This window comes from Urocampus carinirostris, chromosome 20 (genome assembly GCF_059441175.1).
Source record: "Urocampus carinirostris isolate Australia breed hairy pipefish chromosome 20, RoL_Ucar_1.0, whole genome shotgun sequence".
Lineage (NCBI taxonomy): Eukaryota > Metazoa > Chordata > Actinopteri > Syngnathiformes > Syngnathidae > Urocampus > Urocampus carinirostris.
Genome location: NC_142368.1, coordinates 22,516,339 through 22,541,682, shown reverse-complemented (window position 1 = coordinate 22,541,682; position 25,344 = coordinate 22,516,339). Strand labels below are relative to the sequence as shown.

Here is a 25,344-nt window from a genome sequence, read left to right as displayed (position 1 = left end):
ATTCCTGTCAACCTCCAGGGCTCCATGCCCTTACAAACTATCGTCTCATCTCATCTCATTAGCCATACCGCTTATCCTCAGTAGGGTCGCGGGGGGCTGGAGCCCATCCCAGCAATCATCGGGCAGTGGGCAGGAGACACCCTGAACTGGTTGCCAGCCAATCGCAGGGCACACAGGGACAGACAACTCATTCGCTCATTCACACCTAGGGACAATTTGGACCGGCCAATTTACCTGAAATGCATGTCTTTGGAATGTGGGAGGAAACCGGAGTGCCCGGAGGAAACCCACGCAAGCACGGGGAGAACATACAAACTCCGCACAGTAAGTCTGGAGCTGGATTTGAACCCACGACAGGTTCCCATGACATGAACTGTGCCGCACAAGCGCTAACCACTGCGCCGCCGTGCTGCCACAAACTATCGTATTTTCCCTTAAAAAATACAAAATAATCTTATACCATATTTGTTTTCAAACGTGTTTATTTATTTATTATGTAATTGACATACATGTTATATTGTACATATGTTTCGTTATATCGTATATAGTTAATTAACATTTTCTTGTGAGACACTGAGTTGCTCGACATGAATGAGGTTTACTATAAAAAAAGTTCAAAAATTAAGTAGCTTGGACGTTCACCGTAGAAGGAAAAAAATACATGCAAATATAATTAAGTAGAATAATGCATTTTTTATTCAAATTATGAATTCATTTTCTGGATTAAATTATTGTTGGTAATATACTGATTAGAGGGATAACCACAAACCTGTCTTTTTTCATTTTCTCCTTTTATACTTCCTTTTTTTCTTAACTTCTTTATACAACAATAATGATTTGTAATATAATGCATCAAAGCAAGTGAGCCGTTTGAGTTGAGCCGAAAAAGCCGGTTCTCTAAAAAGAGACGGACTTCCTTTCACTACACAACTCTAACTCGTTTGACTTGATTGATTTGCCGTTTCGTGATAGTCGGTGTATACCGGATGGTACCCATAATTGACAAATTAGTGTTTTTCCCTACAGATTTTCTTGTACGTCGTACATGTCTTAAAATGCATAATAAACGTACTTTGTATGGCAAAAACGTACAGGTTGACAGGTATGCCATTTCTTTCTCTCCCTCTCTCTCTCGTTCTCTCCTCTCTCTCCCTCCCTCTCTCTGTCTCCCTTTCTCTTTCACTTTAATCCACTTGTCCAAGTTTGACACAATTCATATTGCTTAATATGAAAAGCTAAATAATTGAGAACCAGTGTGTATGATTATCCTGTCATTCTTTTTTATTTATGAATAGGAGAATCCTCCTTTTCGTGCTTCTTCCTATTGGTCCATGTCACCGCAGTGTGCCAGCCCTCTCGGCCTCCGTCGTCAGCAAGTGCACGCGGGGCCGAGGCTCTCCATCCATGCCGAATGACCTCCCCTTTTCTCCCTCCCCTGTCAGCATCCCTTACCGGGCTGCACCTGCACGAGGAGAGGGACACCGTGCCAGGGTTTTCCGTTTTTTTGGGGGGAGGAGCCGTTTTTATAACGACAAGCAGGTAGGGAAGCTGTTTACGTAATGCGTCTTTCCCTGCACTTGATTTCACGGATTCATGTTGCGTTCAAATGCATTTTTTGTGCGCCAAACCGTCGAAGCGAGCCACTCCCTTTAATGTGCTTTCCCGCGTGCACGTGAAGACACCCGACTCGAGCGTGCTCGGATGCAACATTGAACGCACCACAGCGCTCGCTGTGTGTTTTGATAATGACAGAGTAATACAATGTAACAGTGAGGGATTTCAACAATTGTTATTGTTGAATTTCGATTTTCTAAATTCGTCAGCTAGCTTGTCATCGAGGGAGGAAACCTTCACATCCGGCCATTATTAATTGGCATCCCTGCAGTGGCCAGGGGTGTCGTTTGGTGGTGCCAGTGCACATTAATACTGGTTTGCCATTCGCCCATAAACCTGAAGAAGAAAAATAAAGCCGTTTTCAAGTTTCATTTTATTCATACCTGTCAATTTATACGGTTTCCCCATATTTCAAACGTTTAAATTCTTGTATGTTCTTTTTTTTCTAAATATACTGTTACATATAAAAAGCAAAACTAAATTTATTGCTTAAATGGGCGATTGCAATCATTAATAACGGGAACTATTGGTCGAGGTTGATAAGTATACTCTATTTACGTAAAGAAGTGTGTGTTATTTGACCACTAGATGTTGCTCTATGTTGCAGTGGAACACAAAACAAGTGCTAAAAAGCAAGTGTTTTTGAGGTTTCCGGGTACCATCAAGATGGCGGACAATTATGTCAGCTCAATTTAGATGAGGCTATTTAAAATAAATGCTAATTTATCGACCTATGAGTATTTTTAAAATCTTGCTTGTATGATAGTTTATGTATTTTTGCTTCTTATTTAAAGCAATGCTGTTTTTTAATGAAGGTATTTTATTACCTCTATGATTTGCTAAATAATACACATTGTCTCTTTAAAGAAAGATAAGCATTTATTTTACATAACATGGGCCTTACTTAAAAGGAGCTGACTTAAGTTTCCGCCATCTTAACACTACAGTTACCTAAAAACCTCCAAAAGGCTTGGCAAAATAAATAAGTAAAATTGTAGGTTTTGGGCAATACAGCATGCAACTATATCTAGTGGTCAAGTAATACACATTGTCCCCTTAAAAAAGGGTATATTTAATTTAAAAAAAAAAAAAAGTTTAAAAAAAAAAATCTACGATCTTTGAAATTTAATTATAAAAATCAAAATTCTGTCATGAACCGGAACAGGAGGAGAACCCAAATGCGTGACGTTTCTCACACTAGTCTTTTATTTTACGGGAAATGGGGAGTCATGCACGTCAGGCGTGGAATAAAAGGAAGCCAGAGATCGATACCAATTGCCCGGGCAGATATCGGATAGATGGGGTCAATACTGGACAGGATGGGACAGACTGGATTGATATCGAAACAGGATATCGAAATTAAACAGGACAAACTTGACCGGCACAAAAACTGGAGAGAATAATAAACAGGACAAAAATAGACGGGAACAACACCAGACAGGAAACGCGGGCAGGAAACCAGATAGAGTCAAAACCCACGCCTTGCGGGGCAGAGGTTTGTTGACAGACTGACAAAGGGTAAGTGAGAGCACTGAGCTCAAATAGAAAGAAAGCCAATCTGTCAACGAGCCACAGCTGGCGCCACACGGGCGGGGCCAATTGGGGGCCATGGCAACTGTGACAAATTCAGCTTCCTAAAAGTTAGAATCCAATAAAGTTGTTCAAAAAAATATAAGTGCATATATTTTGAAATATTTTATTGAGATTGTTTTGTTTATTTTAGAATAGTTGAATAACGCCATTAATTTTAAAACAAAAAAGGGTGCATTGGGTTTTTTTTTTTTTGAGTGTTGAAGGAATATCTGTCATGATTACTGATTCGGGGCACCAGCGGTGGCGCCAACAGCCCTGGTTGCTGATTGGCTCCTTGCCACTTTTTAAACCCCCCGACTCCGTTACCGGCATCCGATGGTTGCGACCCTTCAGCTCCAGCTAAGGCAAGCCTTTCGAACCTGACTCCCTGTTTTTGACTCCTGTACGTTTCCCAGCTTCGACCTGTTTCCTTTTGATCACGTCTCTGCTCCCGCGCCCCGGTAACCCGACCTGCTTTTCGTCTTCGACACCGTTATCGCTCGCCAGAGAAGTGCCACTTCCGTGTCACGAGTGACCTGCTCCCCACAACCTACGATTACTGGACCGTGGGTGCCAGCTTACGTCTCTTTTCAAATAAAACTAAGAAATTAACGCAATTGGGTTCCCGTCTCCATTCCTGGTTCCTGACAATATTATGGACCAAAAGCAGGGATTTCTTTTAGGCTTAACTTTTGAGTAGTCATTATGTAATATCAGATATTGATATGACTACAGTATCACAAAATAGCCTTCTCACCCCAAAAATATACAGTATTTGATCAAGTGACTTTGAACTCTAACATAATATTTCCCTTAAAATTACAGCCAATCCTGGCATGGACCGCTGTCGCAAGTACAGATACCGTAAAATGAGGCTGGTGTTGGCATTTGTACCCGATCTCGGTACTTGCCCATCCCTATTCAAAAGTATACAAAGTATACTAGTATACAAAGGCGGAAATTGACCATCCATAATGATTTGCGATTGATTTTTTCCAAATATATAAATGATTGGTAAAAAAACAGACCCCGGAATGCTACGAAGTAAATATTTTATCCACAAATCTATTGTACTGATCTGCTTGTAGTATCTGTAAAGTTCTGCAAGACCGTTATTTTCTTCTTTGTCTCTTATCTCTTTTTTCCTTTTTCATTATGCCCCAAAGGGTTTAGAGTGAGTTACGACACTTTTTGTGTGACAGGCTGGGTTCTTGTCAAAGACAGTTGGATCTATAAACAGTTAGTTGGGGTGGCCTAGGGCCGATACCAGTCTTTTTTTTAAAGCCGCTGTGTGTATTATATCAGAATCAACTTTCCGGTTGTTCTATCCTCAGTAAGGTAGCGGGGGTGCTGGAGCCTATCCCAGCTATCTTGGGCAGTGAGACACCCTGAATTGGTTGCTGGTCACTCACAGGGCACACAGGGACAGACAAGTCACTCGGTCATTCAAACCTAGGGACAATTTGGACCCGCCAATTAACCTGACATGCATGTTTTGGCGAATGTGGGAGGAAACTGGAGTGCCCGGAGGAAACCCACAGAGGCACGGGGAGAACATGCAAACTCTGCACGGGGAGGCTGCGGTAGCTGTATTCGAAATCAGGACCTCAGCACTGTGGTCCTGATTTCTCATCTGCCGTACCACTTGATCTGTGTTCACTCTCTCTCTCTCTCTTTTTCTCTTTCTCTCTCTCTCTCTCTCTCCCTCTCTCTCTCATAAACATACTCGTAGTTGTTTTTGTGATCCCAGGCCTATACTAATAAATATGATTTGACTAGAATTCGTAAATATATTACACAACTTAAGAGGCCCCTTAAAGAAATTGACATGTTTAGCCGCCAATTTACCACTACGGAAGCCTCAACAGCAATTTTGCAAAGGTAGCTTGTCCCGGTAGAGCTTTTAGCACTTCACAGCTGCTTAGATTCCACAGCTGAGCTCTGCATGTAATGGTTTGCCAAGTCCTGTCATTCAGGCATTGGGCGGTTGTCATGTTCAACTTTTTTATTCACTTGTTTCCTCTCTAGTCCCTCATGTTTAACCACTTGGCAGGAGGCTATGGCTCAATGCTAGCTGCTTTTGTTATAGTTATTTTGGTTTAAAATGACCCGTACGGTATTAGCAATCTATTACTCGTCTTTTAGTAGGTTTTCCCTCTAGTTGCTAGAATAAGTCACAAATTTAGACCAACTTCACTGGAGTCGCCTTTTTCAGCCCCCACAAGTTGTATCCAGCTCGCTTATTCTTTTGTTGTTGCTGATTGGGATTAATACCATATTTTATGTTCGGTTGCTGACTAAATGTAATACTATGGAATTAGACTTCTGACCTTTGCATAATGATATCTTTTGGGCTTCCGTAGTGTGTCTTCTTCTTATATTCACGATTCAGCTCCGTCTGTCTGGATTATTTAGCGTCCCCTAAAGCAAAATATTTTTTTTAAATTTAATTTATCAGCAAGTGACAGGACATTCTCGTCTGCAAGGTTTTTGGGGGTTCCTGTAGCAGCAAGATGGTGGGTAATTATGTTAGCTCCCTCTGGGTGGGCCTCATGTCATGTAAAATAAACGTAAGTTTCTTGACCTACAAGTATTTAAAAAAAAACAACGCATGTTTATATGATAGTTCATCTATTTTTGCTTACCATTCAAATAAATATATATATTTTTTTTTTATGAAAAAAGTTTTTATTTAACATTCATGTTCACACTAGCTAAATAATACACAATCTTTCTTTAAACACGGCACATTTGAAAAGGTGTGAAAGCTGATGACGATTGTGAGGCAGACTGAGGTCACCCTCGCAAAAAGCCGCATTGCTGCTGCGGGCTGGCGTCCAGTGAGGGTTGCACAAGAGGGGGGGGAGGGTGGGGACGCTGCAGCATCATCAGGTTTCCCTGCGGAGGGAGAAGAGGGGGGGTGGGGGGATTACAAAACAAAAACAATAGTGCTCCATATTCCCTCTCCACCAACAGCTTGCTAACAAGTGCGGCGACATTCCAGACGCCGCTTGCCCGTGAGACTGCTTTTAAATCTGTGAATGGCGTATGCTGCTTGTGCCAAATTCCCATCTGTCATTTTTTTGGTCATTGAGTTAGTGAAATGATTTCTCACATTCACAGGGGAAACATGCATTTGTTTCCTCCACTGCATTCAAATGGATGAACCAATTTCCTGTTTAGCACAGTATATTTTGTAGTTGTAGTATCAATGGTCACCACTTGATGGCGGATTTCAGTGAGTTGTGCATGGACCGAATTTGGAATGATATTCTCAGCTGTAATTGGTTGGACACTGTGATGTAATTTTCAGTCATTTTCCATCTGTGCTACCAAATACTATGAATGTTTCGTAGTTTACTAAGCTAGTTTATAACAAATTTCACATAGATAAAACAGATCAAGCAATGCTCATTTTTGTATTGACAATGTTGGTTGTTGCTTGGTTATTTATGAAGCATAAGTGCCATTCTGCTGGACACTAGAGTAACCGCAGGTTTGATGTGTGGTTTCTTAAAGGGACACTGTGTAATATTTTACCAGTAGATGTTGCTGTATTGTTTAGTGAAACCAGAAGCGAGTGCTAGAAAGCACAAGGAAGAATACAATTTATGGAGACTCAAAGTGACCAAACTGCAACATTTTTCTTCTCATTCCTTTTGCCTAGCCTTTCACAAAGTTTTTGGCTTTTAGGGTGTTCATAGAGTTCATCGTATGGTTCTTTTAGCCTGGCTTATCTTTTTCCCTCTATTTTCTGTTTCTTTTTGTTCACTTTCTTTTTTTCTTTGTCACATTTGTACTTTTAGGTTTGTATTCTTTGTATTTTGTTTTCTTCCTTTGAAACATTACTCCCCCTTTTCTTTTATTCTTTTTCACCATTTTCTTTATACCTCTTTGCTTAATTTATATTTTATATTTCATCTCCTTTATGTTCAATTTCCTTTCTTCTTTTCCTCCATTTTATCTCTTATTATTTACGGCTCTATTTACATGTACTTAAAAATGCATCCTTTTTATAATATTTCATGTATTATTGCTTATTATTTAAATCAACATTGTCTTTCTAATGAATGAGGTTTGTTTTATGACTATGAGTTTGGAAGATTTAGACATTTAAAAAAAATTATACTTTCATGTTTTATAACCCTCCCACACTTTCAGTAAAGGAGCAGAATTTAGAATTCTCTTTCTCTCAACTGCCACCTCCTTGCTTGTGTCATCATTGCAGCCTCTGTCAGCTCACTCATGATACGCGTGCAAAGACGCGCATTTCTTAGAAGCACTCAGATAAATTGTTCTTTTTTCGTCTTTTTTGGTGTTAGGGTTGTGCTTTGGACTGTACTAGAATCAGGCCTTTTTAATTATCAACATTTTTAAATTCACCCGAACAAACAGAAATTTAAAATGAAACCTGCAGGGACAAACAAGACGTCACTCTCCAGCATCCCCTCAGCCCTCATTCCTCAAACCTAATGTGTTCTGCCCTGAACAGCTCTGATAAAAGTAAGATAAAAGCAGATAGGTGCAGTGGAAAGTGAACTCAGTTGGGTATGGTTAACACTTACTTAATAGAGAAAATAATTCATTTCTAACTTTTTGAGGACATCTCAAACAACGCATCCCACCATAAAGCATTTTAGATGAGCGGTGATTGGTTGGACACTGTGATGTCATTTTCAGTTGACATCATGAAAAAATGGTTGCCCCTGGAGATGGAAAAATACTCTCATAAAGAGCTTTTGTTTAGCTAGACTCTAGCTGCTAGAGTGTGTCTATAGAACATATTTTTGTCAATTAAATGGTTGTCCTAAATTCCCTTTAAATTACATTTTTACCCTTTTGGTTCCATGCAGGTGCTGTCTGCCGATGTAACGAGGAGGCCTCAAGATGCTAGAGTGCTATCAAGAAGAAACTTCTCAATGAATCCTTATTAGTGATGCTCCCCTCTTGACAGGGGTCACTTCCTCTTGGTCATCATCATCACTCCCTCCCTCACTGTAAGATCACACAAACACAACGCACACAACTTGCTAGTGTTAATGGTCACTGACCGGCGCTCGTCCTCAGTTGATGTTCGAGCCCCCGACCATGAAGAGGCCCAAACAGCAAACGGGGGGGCCGCTCAGCTTCCTCAACTTCTTCAGCCGAAAGCCCAAATCGGAAAAGCCTGCCGAGGCCCGGCCCAAAGAAGAGGTGGCCATCACTCTCACCCTCAGCGAACACCCACAACCGGTAAGGACAACTCAAATGTTTTATAGTTTAGTAGACAATCAAAATAAGTACACACCAAATAATTTTGAACCTGTATGGGGAACAAGAAAGGACTGTACAAAAAGACCCTCACAATTTCAAATTCCCAATCTGTTCTTAAAGCCCAACTTTGGGCCCTTTATTTTTATTAAATCTATCGGTTACAAAAAGCAGATCTTCCCAAAAAGGTGTGGAAAAAGGATAGCAACATGATTGGTCAATAATAATGAACTAGCATCCGATGAATTTTCTTTTGCAGGTGTCCAATACTAAAAACAGAATTAACTTATGAAGTGTTAAAGATTTTTCTCATTTAACTTCGCACTTTTTGGATTTTGCTTCTTAAAATATCTGCTTTTTAAAACTGAATTATGAATATTATTAGTACAATTAATATTTAAATTATTACTGTGCTGAGCATCTGCAGGGTGAGGCACGCAATCTCTTGCCTCATGACAGAGGTCTATAGTGAGACCAATAATTCTTATTTGGTGCATACCTCAGGCCCAATTTAATTAAATTAGTCATAGTATTAACAAGCTAATAGCAAGTCAAGCCATCCAGTTATTTTTCTCATTATTTTAGACTTTTTTTCATTATAGAGAATTACCTATTGATGCTTTTATCTAAAAGGGGCAGTACATAGACTTTGTTTTTAAGTTGAGATGAGCCAATATAACGTTTTTTTTTCTTTGCTATACTTCATATACTGCTTACTTGATCTGCCAATGAAATGATGTATAAGATGTATGTTCACATATTTGTAAATCAGCCTGTGCCTCACCAGACATGAACCTCAGCGCACCGCCTCAGTGCTAATGTTAACGGCAATTAACTTCCTCGACCACAAAGGCATCTTGTGGTGAACAGTAGACTCATTTTGCACTCATTTATTTAGAAAATATACAGACCTGATGCACAACACTAAACCATAACCCCAAAACACGTTTTGGATTCTTAAGATCAAGAGCATTTGTCTTGAAGCATAAACGTCAACATATTTCCCGAAAGGAAGCGCGGAGAGAGAGGAGCATTAAGGCTGTGGATGATTAACTTTGGATGGTTCTGCTGCTGCCTCCCTAAATCCATTAGAGTGTTGACTTAATGAATTGCTAATTTGCCCAAATTTGGTTGCCTAGCAACCAGGGCATCCACCTGCAGTTTCTACTTATCCGCAGATGGGACTCTGTATGCCACTTCAGTCATTGGCTCATTGCAAAACCAAACAGTGTACACATAAACGTAGGGCTTTAAGTTGGGGTCAGTCAGATTGGGAGCTCAAACTAGGGTTCTGGTTTTCAAACCGTATTCAGATTTTAAACTTCAATGCAAGGTTGGGACTTCAAAGTTGGTTACGATACATAGCAAGGGTCAGAGTTTTAAGTAGGGTTTCAAATTATGTGTCAAACCAGTGATTAGGTATCAATGGTTCCAGTCTTAAATGAAGGTTTTAAGGCATTGATTAGTTTTATTTTTATAGTTTTAAACCCTGTGTTCCTCTAGAAGTGTCAAATAAGGGTTAAGGGTTAAAGTAGGGTTTCAAACAAAGATTCAAATTAAAGTTTGTGATGACAAGGTTTAGGTTGAGTTTCAAAATACGTTTGGATGTATAATGACAATAATAAGGTTGTAAGTAGGATTCTAAACAGGGATTCAAGATGAGAACAGATGGGATGACAGACATCAGTTAGAATCTTTGAGGTACAATATAATTATGTTCATGATTTTGGATGGATATCATTTTTAAACCAGATATTGTGCCCTAATGATTTTGTCCGTTAAGAATGTCAAAAAATAGTTTAGTCAAGTCAAGTCATGTTTATTTGTATAGCCCTTAATCACAAAAAGTCTCAAAGGGCTGCACAGACCACAGATTATTGCAAACCACAGACTATTATGACACCATCCTCTGATCTAAAACCTAATCGGGGGCAAGGAAAAACTCAAAAACCTCAACATGAGGATAAAGAAGAAACCTTGAGAAGGGACGGCACATGAGGTAATCCAGGATGACCAGGCTGCAATGGATGTTGCAATAACAAATAATACACAGATATTGTCAACATAAAATATAGGTTATTGCTTTAGAATAGAAGTGTATTTTAAGTTTAGATTTAAACATTTCCACTGAGGTTGCAGATCGGATCTCAGGGGGAAGAGCATCCCACAGAGCTGGGGCCCGAATGGAGAACGCTCTCGAACCTGTGGATCTCTTCTTGGCTCTTGGGATCACTAGTAGACCAACATTATCAGAGCGAAGGCTCCGGACCAGAACATAGGGGGAAATCAGATTTAGCCTAAGTCTTTGTAGAAATCGCCACAAGATGTCGCCGTTCGAGCGTGTAGAGTCTCAGGCATCGGCTGACAGGCAAAATCGAAGAAGAAATATTGATCGAATTAGTTATTGTCAGAATTATCGATTCAGGATTTAAGGATTAAAGAGTCAAACCAGGGACTTGGTATCAGACAAAGGGTGTGGTCTTACAAATTTGCTTTTTAAAGACTATGATAAAGTTTTCAGTTATTATTTTGAAACATATTTGAAAGTAGGCTTTCACTTTTCAAACAAGGGTTAATGCTGAAGTATGGTTTCAAACATGGATTCAAAATTGAAAGCAGTGATGACTAGGTAGGGGTTCTTAAATAGGGTTTCAAATGTTCATGATTGAGTTGGGTTTTGAGACAAATTTTAGGTTTTAAAATAAGTCTAGATTGTAACGAAAACTTTGTAGTTGAAAGTAAGATTCCAGTTTGAGACAGACATATGATGTCAGACATTAGAGGTGTTAAACTTGTGTTTAAGACACCGATAAAGTTATTGTTTCAAACCTCGAGTTAACCTTTTTATTTATGAGTTAGGCCGTGAAGTGTCAAACAAGGCTTGACATTACAATAGGATTTAAAACAAATGATAAATGGTCAAAACAGTGATTAGGTATCAGACGGTTAGGGTCTAAAAATATTATTGTAATGAATTAATCAGGTTTTATGTTTTTAGCTTCAAACTCACGTTGTGAATTTAAGTGTACAACGTTGGTTTGGATATCGCCAGATTAAGTTTTCATTTTAAGTTTGGGGTGCAAAGGGGCAAAGTTTAAAACAAGGATTTGAGTTCTAAGCATGGGTTAAAGTTTTTAGTCAGGGTTCTTAGGTTGGTTGGATTTGATTTCAAACCAGGGTTTAAATATTAAGTTTAGTTTATGTTTTCATGTGTTTTAAAGTCAGGATTGGTAAGTATTTTAAAAGCATAAGTGTTTTTTTCTGCGTAGGATCTGACAGCCAAAGAGTCAAGTGAAAAGCGACTTTCCACAGCAGAATGCGTCGACGATGGTTCCGCACCCGCAGAGGATTGCGCTGCGGCAACGTCCACGGCATCCACCTTACCTGCCGACATGGGCGCCAACGGCGGGTCCACTGAAGTCCTGTCGCTTTCCTCATCCGGTCAGGATCACCCGGTAGCCGAAGAGCACCTGGAGGAGTGTCCGCTTTGCCTCCTGAGTCAGCCACGCCGGCTCTTCCCTAAACTGATGACGTGCCCACACCGCACCTGCACCGACTGCTTGCGTCAGTACCTGCGAATCGAGATCACAGAGAGCCGTGTGGGCATTGCGTGCCCGCAGTGTCCAGAAGCTCTGGCACCCATGGACGTGCGCACTATCTTGGATGACCCGGCGCTGCTGGAGAGGTTTGAGGAGTACCACCTGCGGCGTTTCTTGGCCGCAGACCCCGATACCCGCTGGTGTCCTGCACCAGACTGCAGGTATGCTTCCTTTCATTCTCAGTGTGTTTATTGAAGCATGAGTCACATTGAACGTGAAGCTTCAATTATTAGGACCCAAGAACTACAAAATACCGAATTTTCCGCACGGTAAACATTTTTGTTGTTTTAAGGCTCTTACAGCTATTTGCAGCAGCAGTATAGGAATGTCTTTTAGCCTCTGAAACCTGTTTCATTTGAAACAGTAATGATGTAATCATAGATAAACCCCAAAAAATGAACGTTTTCCTGAAATAATACAATTTCGCTTCAAAGCCAACATTTTTCTCAATTTCAGGGGTGAGCATCTGAAGCCAATTTGATTTAGCAACATGACATTTATTATACTTTTCAATCATTAATTGACCCACATAAAACTATATGGAAATAAAGCTCAAGCTATTTTGCCTCCCAAAAATTGGTCTCTCATCCACAGCTATGCAGTAATAGCGTACGGATGTGCCGAGTGTCCCCGGCTTAAGTGCGGGCGTGAGGGTTGCGACACCGAATTCTGCTACCACTGTCGTCAGTTGTGGCATCCCAACCAGACCTGCGACCAGGCTAGGAGGCAACGTGCACGGCATGCACTTGGCAGCAAGGAGGCCAGCGCGGCACTCTACATCTTCAATGAAGAACCTGGTGGTGTGCACACCTGCTTTCATACCTTTATACAGTTTAGGTTTTTAAATGACTACTGGAATTTGGCTTAGAGTTTCAAACAATATATTGCAGTAATCTGCTTAAATATGTGTGTCCATGTAATCTGCCAAGCAACAGGTAGGTGAATTAGACTGTTGGTCAAATTTACAGCCAGACTTCTTTGTTATTTTTCCCGCAGATGCAGAAGAGATCAAGCCGTGTCCCCGCTGCGGCGCTTACATCATGAAGACCAACGACGGCAGCTGTAACCGCATGAACTGTACAGTGTGCGCTTGCCAGTTCTGCTGGCTTTGCATGCAGGAGATCACCGACGTGCACTACCTCAGGTACGCGTGCACGATTCGTACCCGTGAGTGGTAAATACAGATAAATGTAAATATAAAAGACAATGCATAAATAGGCATAGACAGGTGTAGTTAGATTTAGAAAATAAATACAATTATAAACGAATTTAAAGAAATGACAGTGAATATAAATTACCGTAAATTCCGGACTATAGAGCGCACTTGATTATTAGCCGCACCCACCACATTTTAAGAGGATAACCGCTTTTGTACTTAGACAAGCCGCACCTGTATATAAGCCGCATGCGCCCACATTAAAGCATGTAACACAATCACAAAATTGAACCAAACCTTACTTTGAGTCCCACGGTTTTAACTGAACATAAAGTACACAGTTCAAAAACATAGCCGGCAAAATGAACGGAAAATTATACCGGTGGTTATCATTTGATGCAGACCTGCAGAGTCCGGGTCCCGTTAAAAGTAATCCAAGGAAAAAAGTGTATATTTCCAAAGATAAGGGTGGGCAAAATATATATCCACTATTGTCTGCCGTGTCCACAAACACTCACCTTTACCGGTCCCCACTTCCCATCATCCCACGCATCTGTTACGCCCCTTCTTTTTAATTGGTCAGTGCAAGACTTATCAGAATAAGTGTCCAAAATAAATACAAATAAATACATTACAAAAATATACAGTTGCAAATACATATTATACATGGTTACACATATTTACAAAGAAAGACGGTACACCGAGAGAGTTTTCAAAGCTTTAATAATGATATTATAACTTTCATCCCAAACCGTGCCTGTGAAGGGTAGCAAAACGCTACTATCAACATGCTTGCAATTCAGTTAACGGGTCTGTTAAAAAAACATTCCGTACATGTAGAAGTCACGATAAACCTTTCTCATCTTCCACCCTATAACTATCGTCATCAAAGTTGTCCTCCTTTAGTATGGGAAAGAGACTTTGACATATAGACGTCGTCCCACGCTCCCTTATTCATAAACACGCTAGCAACACGCTCGCAAGGTAAAGTTTGCGTGCAGTAGCTCTGTTTCCTTCTTTATCGGACTGCTCGATTGCGTTTAGCTTGTTAGCTGCGTCATCTGCCTTGAACTCGAGCGCCGCTGGCAGCTGTTAGAAAAATTACATAAATTGGCCGCATCACTGAATAAGCCGCAGGGTTGAACATTTGGGAAAAAAGTAGCGGCTTATAGTCCGGAATTTACGGTAAATACGACTGTTTAGGCCAGGGGTCGGGAACCTATGGCTCGCGAGCCATATATGGCTCTTTCTATGAGTATCTGTGGCTCAGAGACCAATTTGATTGCATGCAAAATTTCTCCATCTTGTTCAAAACCGGAGTTATCTATCCTATTCAGGTACACGTAAAGCCAAACCAAAGCTAAATTCAAAAGTAACACTTCGCAGTATATATAGGGCACGTTTTCACTACAATTTACAGTCAAGGTGTCACACAAAAAAAGGGGGAAAAAAAACTCGTTTTGGCTGTACAACGCTAAAGAATCCTTTATTTAAAAGTTCACTATATAATCTGTGTTCAGTGTTCAGATACTTTATGATGAATCCACAGAACTGTAAATACGTCAAAACACCGGAAGAGAACTTAGTCATTTGATTGTGTGAGTGGGAGGGATGGGTGGAGCTATGCAAAAAGTACAAGCATTCCCTCCCATCTCTCGCCAAAGGTAAGCACATAAGGCTCCCTATTCTCAGAATGTTGTGACGTTTTTACAAAATAACTGCTTGCATCTGGTTTTGAAACCAATATGTATGAAAAAAAAGGGTCAAAAGGAGTTTATCCGATCTTGAGTAATTGCAAGAAAGATACAAGTTTAAAGTGGTCTGTTTGTTGAATTTGGGACAGGGGCTCTGGCACTATTCTCTTTTCATAATTTTTATCAAATCATCAAAAATATATGTGCTGAAGACTAAGCTTTTGTCTGGGGCGCCGGTTTAGCAATTTAGTAAATTTGTCTCATAATATATGGTGTGGCTCTTTCCCAAAATAAAATTAATATTTTTTGCTTTTATGGCTCTTTAAGTCAAAAAGGTTCCCGACCCCTGGTTTAGGCCATTCCCAGGTTTCTATTCTAAAAAATGCAGCCACTAAAGCCAGTACCACTATGAATTGTGAATTTCCCTGTGGGGATGAATAAAGTATCTATCTATCTATCTATCTATCTATCTATCTATCTATCTATCTATCTATCTAAGCATTCTAAGCAATGTCCATCATAGGTGTACCTACAAAACATTCATAAGAACCATTGACAAAAAGACACTAGGAATCTGTTATTTTTGTTTCCAATGTTTATTTTATTGTCCTTTTGGCTAGCCATAGTGGATCCTGCTCAGAATTAACGATTGAAACCAGTTATTGTCCTTGATTACAACGTAGAGTACAAGCAAAGAATAAGAATATGAATTTTTCTATGGATAGGCAAGATATTTTTCTCATGGTTTTGTCCTCTGTAAGGTTAATTTAACAATATACAGGAATGTCATCATAGGAATAACCACAAAACTGAACAAAAATTGGAAGAATGTTTTCAGGAACACTTTCACCGGGTCCTTTAAAATAAGAAATCATCATGTTAAACCAGTTTCACCATGCAAAATACATTACATTAACCCTAAAATTTCCCAAGACCCCATGCTTTTCGTTTGTGCTTAAGTCCTTCAGGATGTACATTCTGGGGCAAGAAACCATGGTCACAGACCCGAAAGGTTCTCTGGCAGGTGGGCATGTTGCTGGGCGCCCCTGTGGTCATTTCGCTCATCGCAGGCCTTGCCATCCCGGTTATTATTGTGGGCATACCCATTTACATGGGTAGAAAGGTACATACTTTTGTATCTGTTGATGCCGGAACTGTTTATTCCAGATTTTTAGTCAATATGGGTCTCACACTTTTTGCAGGTCCATGGCCGTTGTAAGAAAAACAATATCTCAGGAAGTAAGCACTATTTGACGGTGGCGAGCGGAGTGATGATGTCGGTGTTCGTGTCGCCCGTTATAGCGGCTGTTACCGTAGGTAAGGAGACAACGTTGTGATCGATTGTTGTAAAAATGCATTTTGAATAAATGTGGTCAATGCTTGCAGGCGTTGGCGTACCGCTCATGTTGACGTACGTGTACGGCGTGGTGCCCATGTCGCTGTGCAGGAACGGTTGGTGTCGGCCGCCCGCCGATGCCCCCGACACGCTGGAGGACCTGGCTAGCTGTGAGTGACATTTGTTCAGGGATGTGCTGTCAGGGGAGGCAGGTGAGGGAGTCCCTCACCTGTCATTAAGGAACTATCAATTTACAAGAAATTGGGAATTCCCCCTATTTACAAGATCTGTACGGAGGCTTGAAATTCTTGAAAATGTTTTTAGAATTATCATGTTGTGTTTTAAAGGTATGGAAAGTGTTTGAATTATGTTTGAAGGGCTCGAAAATGCTTGTAATTTTTGCCATGTTCCTCAAAAAGTCTGCTTAAAAATGACGCCGACAATTGCCCCCTACAGGACAGGTGCCCCCTACAGGACAGGTGCATGCTACACCTACACAGGGTGTAGTATTAACTGTGTATTAGTGCAAAATATTAGATATCAATAATGGATATTCATTATGGGCCCTGCAAAAAAGAGAGGTAGTATTTTCCAGTGGTAAATTGTAATAGAAAGAGAGACTGGGAGGTCGTTGGTTCAAGCCTCTGCCGAGTCAACTTTGGTACTCATTGCCTCCCTGCTTGGCGCTCGGCATTAAGGGAATTGGGGGGTTTGTGTCACCTAATGACTCCCAACACAGCAGTTGGGTCTAAAACGTCGAGAGGTTCGCGTGTCTAATGCTTTCCTGTATATATCATGTTTATGGTATATACTGGCTGAATAAATAAATACAACAACAACAAAAATGGATGTTACAATAACAACTAATACACCGCTATTGTCAACAGGAAATATAGGTCATTCATATGCTATAGAATAGAAGTGTGTTTTAAGCCTAGATTCTAACATTTCCACTGAGGTTGCAGATTGAGTATCAGTGGGCGAAGCATTCCACAGCACCGGGGCAAAATAGATTTCTATTTGACAAGATGGTTTTTAAGTAGATTACACAACTTATAGTAATTTCCACCTGGTAATAACAATGTAAAAACATAGTAATAACAAGTTGCCATTCTAGAAATGTATATGAAACTGGTAGCTCTTTGCGCCAATCAGTAACAAGAGTGCTCTTAGTCAGACGCCAAGGAAGAACAGTCACAACAACCTATCGGGTCAGCTCAAGTCCTTGATCTAATTTCTGGAAGGCCTAAACTAACATCACTGCATTTATTTGACATCGACATAATTTTTTTTTACAATTTATTTATATCGTTTTCCCTGTAGATCTTTTGTTCTCTCACGTGGTGAGTGACCACTGGCGAGCTCAAAGCAGCCCCGCCCTGACCGACACCAGCGTTCAGGAGATCAGCGGGCAGGAAGCTGACCTCCCAATGCCCATCTCGCTCCCCAGCACGTCGGAGGAGTCGGCCGAATGCCCTGGGTCCACACAAGGGGACGGACAATTGGAGTGCGATGGCATTTCCAGGTAAATGATGCTGCAAGAGTTGGCAACAGGAATCGGACCCTGATCGCTGCGGTGAGCGCATTGAATCCTAACCACTAGAGCACTAGGAATGTACAGTAGATGACATAAGAAAAGGCATTCGATTATATCTCATCATCACACCATTTTTTCTCGCTGTACTATGTTTAAATGGCCGGACACCCGATTCGAGACTGAGTGAAAAAATTAGGTGGGTTGGAGAGGGATGGGCGCCACCAGGCTGTACCTGCCCAAGACACACCACAGGAAATAGTGCCCCTGTAACCCTAGTGGTTAAGCGATCCTCCCACCCACCATCTTCAAATGGTCAGACACAATTAATGGTAATGATAATTAATAATGTTTTTTGTTTTTTTTTGTTTTCTTCGTTATAATAATAGTGCAACGACAAAAATAGTGCATCGAAACAACGTCGCTCAGTGAGTATATATATTTTTTTAATGTAGTTAAGTACCGTATTTTCCGCACCATAAGGCGCACCTAAAAGCCTTTTTCAAAAGCTGACCATGAGCCTTATAATACAGTGCGCCTTATATATGGATCAATATTAAGTCGCAAAGTCTTGCAACTAAAGCAAGCAGCCGCCGACTAGATTTTCCCCCGAAGGCGAAGTCGTCCGCGGTGTATGCTGGGATTTGCAGTTTATCTATCTAAATTGAACAATATTATAAAAATGCATAGAAAATTACAATCCTGCTCTATTACAATGTTATTGTAGTTTAATAAACTATGACAAATATTGTATTGTTTTTATTAATACCTTTTTTACAGTAATATGATCTTTAGTCTAACAGCCCAGCTTTCCACACTATTGTCAATTTTTTATATAATATCGTATAGTATTGTATCGTTTTTTTTCACATTTGGATATTATTTCATTCTTATTAATGACCATATTTTAAATTGAGTTTACCTTTGAACCATGTGAAAAATCAAACAAGTAGGTCATTATTTTCATCTTCAACTACAACAAAGAGTTGTTTTCCTCGTAGTGCTTTTTTGCCTTTATTTATATCTTTTTAACATTGGTCTTTGGTATTGTGAATAAAAATAGTGTGATGATGAGATGAAATCAAATGCCTTTTCCTATGTAATCTACATACTTAGTGGTCTAGTGGATTACACAGTGTATTTATGCTAAATTGTTAATGTTATTATTACTAATGTTATTTGTGGTCGTGAGAATACTGTCAGTCATTAAACCAGTCCACAGTACAGAAGAGGTTGGTGACCACTGCTTTACATACCGTAAATTCCGGACTATAGAGCGCACCTGATTATAAGCTGCACCCACCACATTTTAAGAGGAAAACCAGTTTTGTATTCCCACAAGTCGCACCTGTATATAAGTCGCATGCGCCCACATTAAAAAAGGTAACATAAACGCAAAACTAACCCAAACCCGACTTTAAGTCACGTGATTGTAACTGAATATCCTTCATTAAAGTACACAGTCCAAAAATCACAGCCGGTGTTATGCCGAGAAACGCATCCCTGCCGAGATTTGCATCCCCTCGCTACTATAACCACTTTTACCTTGTTTTATCTTACTTTTATATCACTTTTCGGGAATGTAATGGCGAACATATAACAAAAAACACTTTGTCTTGCATTTGTTGGGAATGTAATACAACTTAAACCATTCCGTCTTTGTATTTGTTGTGAATGTAATCGAACGGCAATGCACACCGTATACAAATCACTTTTGAGCAGGTAACATGTTTATTTTGCCTTTTTCTATTCAAATCGCTCGTATTGAAACTGTTATGCACTCTACCATAAAGCTTATTTCAGCATAATAAGCTTTACGGTAGAGTGCATAACAGTTCTCAAAAGTGATTTGTAGATGGTGTGCATTGCCGTTCGATTACATTCACAACAAATACAAAGACGGAACGTTTAAGGAAAAATATATATCCACTATTGTCCGCCGTGTCCACAAACACTCACCTTTACCGGGCCCCACTTCCCGTCAGCCCGCGTTTGTTACACCCCTTCTTTTTAGTTCGCTCGTCCAAAACATATCAGAATAATGTCCAAAATAAATACAAATAAGTACATTACAAACATATATAGTTGCAAATACATATTATACATGGTTACACATATTTACAAAGAAAGATGGTACACCGAGAGAGTTTTTAAAGCTTTAATAATAATAATATAAATTTCATCCAGGCAGTTGATGGTAGCAACACCCTCGCAACACAGTAAACCGGTCTGTTAAAAAAACATACCGTACTTGTAAAAATCACGGTAAACCGTCCTCATAATCCTCCTTAGAACTGAAGCCATCAAAGTCGTCTTCCTCAGTGTCATATAAACGTCGTCCCACGCTCCCGCAGCCGTACTTGCGCCGTTACTGTCGCTGGAACTTTCATCCACTCCTGATTCTGTGCCCTCCTCTCCCTCACGCAGCAGACTGGCTTTTCGGAACCCGTTGGTGATGGTGGATTTTTTGATGCTGCCCCACGCTGTCAGGATCCACTGGCAGACTTGCGAAAAAGTTGCCTTTCGCATGCGGCCAGTTTTAGTGAAAGATTTCTCGCCGCTAGTCAAGCCAACAAGATGCAGTCTTCCTCGGCGCATATATTCCACCGGTCTAAATCTTACCTTTTGTACTCGAGTGCCGCTGGCGGCCGTTAGAAAAATTACATTTGTTGGCCGCATCACTGAATAAGCCGCAGGGTTGAAAGTTTGGGGGAAAAGTAGCAGCTTATAGTCCTTAATTTACGGTAGTTTCTCTTGCTGTGAGTAAATAGGTGCCACATTGTGTTTGTAAATTGTAAGGTCAATTATGGCTTAGGTTATGGGAATTGCAATCATTAATTAGGGGAGCAATTGGCTGAGATTGACAGGTTCGCAATCCTCGGATTAATGTCTTGACCCGGGGGTCCACTATAATAGACATGCTAATGATTAGCATCTACTTTTCCATCGTTAGGAATTGAGCAGTAACAATAACTTTTACTGCTCCCCAGGCGCCATAGTGGGCATTCCAATAAGAATTTGTAGGTCAAGTCCACTCGATTTATATCCTTTCTTTTGATTTTCTGTTCATTTTGCATTCGCAGAACCAACATTGAAGTGCGCGTGGAAATCGAGAGGCAGCCTCAAGACGCTCGCCAGTCCAGCCTCAGCAGTGTTTTGTCCAGCCGCAGTTGGTCCAGCGAATCCCTGGGACGTTCAGGGAGGCTGGACGTGAACACTTTCCCTGTTTTCGAGTCAGAAGACGTATGACTCGAACCACGGAAAACAACACGCCTTTAAACCGGGGTCACTTACAAGGACCCTGATGGGCGATTTCTGCTTCCTCCCACCAGATGCCTTTAAGTGTGAGGAAGACGCTAATGAATGATGTGTGTGTGCCGGTTTGAGTTAACATGACGTTGACTTTAAACTAAGGGTGGGCAAATTGTGACCAATTGTGTTTTTCAGTCAAGGATTAAAGTTAAGATGCTTTTGAGTTAAAGTAACTCAGTTGTATCTCTTAAGTTAGAGTTGGTTTAAAGTTTCAACTTTTGATTTTAAGCTTTTAAGCTGCTTTAACTTTTGAGTTGAATCTATAACTTGAATCTTTATCTCGAGTTAGAGTTGATCAATTCTGTTTTAAGTCTTCAATTAAAGGTTTTAACTCATTAGTTTGAGCTTTTAAGCTGCATTGTCTTTTGAGTTAAAGCAATGACTATGTTTTATCTCTTGAGTCGAAGTTCGTTTAAAGTTTCAACTTTTGAGTTAGAACTTCAGAGCTGCTTTAACTTTTGAGTTAAAGCAATACCTTTGTTTTATCTATTGAGTTATAGTTGGTTTAAAGTTTCAACTTTTGATTTTAAACTTTAAAGCTGCTTTGCGACTTTTTAGTTAAAGCTATACAGTAACCGTTTTATCTCAAGTAAAAGTTAGACAACTTTGTTTTAAGTCTTCAGTTACAAGTTGTTAACGGTTTCAACTCTTGAGTTTGAGCTTCAAAGGTGCTTAGTCTCTTGAGTTAAAGCAATAACTTAGTTTTATCTTCTGAGTTGTTTGGTTTAGAGTTTCACTTCTTGAGTTTGATCTTTAAAGCTGCTTTAACTTTTGTATTAAACCACAACTATGTTTGATATCTGCAGTTAGAGCTTGTTTGCAGTTTGAACTCTTGAGTTTAAGCTCTAAAGCTTCTTCAGGTTTTCAGTTATTGCAATTACAATGTTTTATCTGTTGAGTAAGAGCTTTAACCAAAGACCTGGCATAGCAAACAAGAAGCTCGGGTCATAGGTGGTTATAGCTGTATTAACTTTTGAGTTAAAGCAATAACTCTGTTTTATCTCTTGAGTTAAAGTTGGGTTGAAGTTTCAACGATTGAGTTTGGGATTTTGAAATACTTTTACTCTTGAGGTATAACAACAATTCTGTTTTATGTCTTGAGTTACAGCTGTTTACTGTTTCAAATCCTGAGCTTGAGCTTTAAAGTTACTTTAACTTTGAGTTAAAGCAATAACTCAGCTTTTACTTGAGTTTGAGAAGGTTTAAAGCTTAACTCTTTAATCTTAGCAAAAACTCGGGTTAAACTTAAATGAGTTTTAAAGCTCTAGCCCAAAAGTTGAAATAGGTTTCAATTACAGTATCTCTTCCATTACCCATTTCCAAATTTGGTCCAGTTGTTCATTTAATGATTTATTTGATTGGTTAAAAAAAAAGTATCTTGTTGAATAACTCTTTCAATGCTAATGACGGCTATTTTTTTATATTTTTACTGGGCCAGCTTTGGATGAGTTATTTGACCTGTAATCAATTTACTTGATTATTTTCCTCCAAAAGACACCTCTTTTTTTTCTTACAGGCTATTTTAAAAGTCAAAGATGTTCCTTCAGTGTGAATTTGCCCACCCCTGTTTGATTAAAGGGAAGAGTGTCAAAAAGCTCACAGAATCACATGAGCATGCTAGCTTCCTTCATGGTTATTCTTCTCTCATTTAGCACCCCTTTAATAATAATTGTCCCTTCGGAAGCATGTGTTCCGGACCGTGGAGGATTTTCTACCGCTCACCCCCACTGCAATTATACATTTTAGAATATATATCAGGATATTATGCCCAGTCAGCAATAGGAGGCCGGGCTGCTCAAGCGTGAAACTGCAAGCCAAGGTGACTTTGTGGCACTTAAACCATATAGACAAAAGTATTGGGACATGTCCTATTAAAGAAATAAACCTCAACCAGGAAACAATAACAGCTTTGTTTTTTGTTTTTTTGACCAAATACGGGATCTCATCAAATAAATACAAATCACCAAAAATTACACTCAATTATATGTTCTGGTGTGATTTATCATCTTAATGCAACATGCCCTAAGACTTTTGTCTGAGGTATATGTTTATGAGAGGCTGTTTGAGAAGTAAATCATACTTAATCTCACATATAACAACTTTACTTTCATACAGACAGTCACACCCATGTACAAACACTACTATACACTCTCACAGTAATTATTGTACTTTTTTACACACACTACTATTTCACATAATACTATACTCTCAAATAGACAGTACGTATACATCTATACCAGCTCAGTAGCCTAGATGGTAAGGCGCCCGCTTTGAGACTGGGAGGTTCGGGTTCGCGCCCCGGCCGAGTCATTCCTAAGACTTAAAAAGTGGTCGGCGGCGCCCTCTCTTGGCTGCGGCTGCATCGGGTCAGATGCAATCGACATTTCGTTCTGTGTACATTGTTACACAGAATGACAATACAAGGAAATTATTATTATTATTATATTATTATTATACTCTTACACAATAGTGTTATACGCTCATACACTACAATGCTTTCACATACTACTACTACTAACACACACACACACAACAATTTTACTATCTTACACACTAATATAGTCTCACATAATCCTGTATTTTAATACACTAATATACTCTCACATAATACTGTATTTTAATACACTAATATGCTTTTAAACACATTGTACTATACTCTTGCTATAGACATATATCTGTATGTATATATATATATATATATATATATATATATATATATATATATATATATATATATACTACTACAGTATAGACTCTCACACACTATTATTTCTCACACACTATTGAAACTGGTATCATAGGTTTTTAACACTTAGTGTTGTTTTTCTTTTTGCTACCAGTATAGTACAATGTGAGAGAGTATAGCAGTATGGTATAGGTGAGAGCATTGTAGTGTGTGCATGAGAGTAAAGTAGTGTGTTTGTGAGAGTATAGAAGTGTGTGAGAATATAGTAGTGTGTGTAAGAGAATATAGTAGTATGTGTGAGAGAGGATAGTAGGATGTGTAAGAGGGTACAGTAGTATGCATGAGGGAGTATAGTAGTTTTTTTGCATGGCTATGGGAGTGTATTTGACCATGTGTGAGAGTATGATAAATGTGAGAGCAAGTATGATTTACTTCTCAAACAGCCTCTCATATGTCTGCTAACACAAACACACACACACACACACTTGGAGCTACTGTAATGTATTTGTTGGAGGGAAAGATGAAAACCTTCAGAAATGAACACCACCACTAATGTAGCAGCAACAACAGCATGATGATGCCACCAGGGGGTGACACTCCAATCAAGGCGAGCAGAATAATACAGTGTTTATTCCGGCACTGCTTTGCTTCATGAGTGGTAGAAAAATGCCAATAAATATCACACTATGTTACAGTGCATGATTGTACATCTGTTGACCTGATATATATATATATATATATATATATATATATATATATATATATATATATATATATATATATATATATATATATATATATATATATTACGGCAATACATACATACAAAACAGCACATGAAACACATAGGTTGCAATGTCTCGCTACAAGCTCTGGAATACCTCAAAATATGCTAAAGATAATCAAAATGTCATGTTTGTACCGTATTTTTATTTTTTTATCTTTCAGGTTTGTCTCGGGTATGTTGCACTAAACACATGAAAATGATAGGAAATCACTCGAAAAATAGAGATGACGGGTTGAACCCAAAATTTATACGAAACTTTAATGTGTTTGATAAAATGAAAATACAATTAAAAATGCACACACGCACACACACTGATATATATTAAGATGTGTGAAATACACAACTAAATAATTATATAATCTGACAAATATTGTATACTTTCACGTATGTTTCTTACTTTAAAAACAATTTAAATAATTACTTTTAGTAAGATTTAAATATCCCTTTAAATGCAACTTAATCTGCTTATGAAAAGGGAATTTTCAACAGACTAAAACCAAAAGGATCTCAATTAGCTTTTAACATTTATGATTCATCTTTTTTATTATTACGAAAATTACTTTATTTCAATGTTTTTATTTGAATCCTATTGAATTCCCAGTAATTTATTATTGTGAAAAGGTTTTTTATGCAACTCACCATTGTGGGGCAGCATGGAGGTACAGTGGTTAGTGCGTGTGCGGCACAGTTCTAAGGTCATGAGATCAAACCTCCTGTGTGGAGTTTGCATGTTCTCCCCGTGCTTACATGGGTTTCCTCCGGGCACTCCGGTTTCCTCCCACATTCCAAAAACATGCATGACAG

General features: G+C 39.3%; 1 protein-coding gene across 1 annotated transcript; it reads left to right on the top strand.

Annotated features, from left to right (window-relative positions):
* Positions 1-1,316: 1,316 nt before the first annotated feature.
* LOC148346615 (E3 ubiquitin-protein ligase RNF19B) lies at positions 1,317-21,864 on the top strand. Its single transcript, XM_088325410.1, has 11 exons — positions 1,317-1,539; positions 8,040-8,183; positions 8,254-8,418; positions 11,706-12,196; positions 12,630-12,835; positions 13,032-13,179; positions 15,846-16,008; positions 16,088-16,202; positions 16,272-16,391; positions 17,545-17,746; positions 20,839-21,864. Exons 3-11 carry the CDS (start codon positions 8,257-8,259, stop codon positions 21,002-21,004), a joined length of 1,773 nt encoding a protein of 590 aa, XP_088181536.1. The 5' UTR covers positions 1,317-1,539; positions 8,040-8,183; positions 8,254-8,256; the 3' UTR covers positions 21,005-21,864.
* Positions 21,865-25,344: the final 3,480 nt, after the last annotated feature.

Bases quoted from the DNA above. Each gene is read 5' to 3' on its own strand.
- LOC148346615 (XM_088325410.1), top strand. From the start codon at position 8,257: ATGTTCGAGCCCCCGACCATGAAGAGGCCCAAACAGCAAACGGGGGGG. The intron at 13,180-15,845 runs GTACGCGTGCAC...TTTGTGCTTAAG, and splicing joins ACCGACGTGCACTACCTCAG to TCCTTCAGGATGTACATTCT. The intron at 16,009-16,087 runs GTACATACTTTT...CACTTTTTGCAG, and splicing joins CCATTTACATGGGTAGAAAG to GTCCATGGCCGTTGTAAGAA.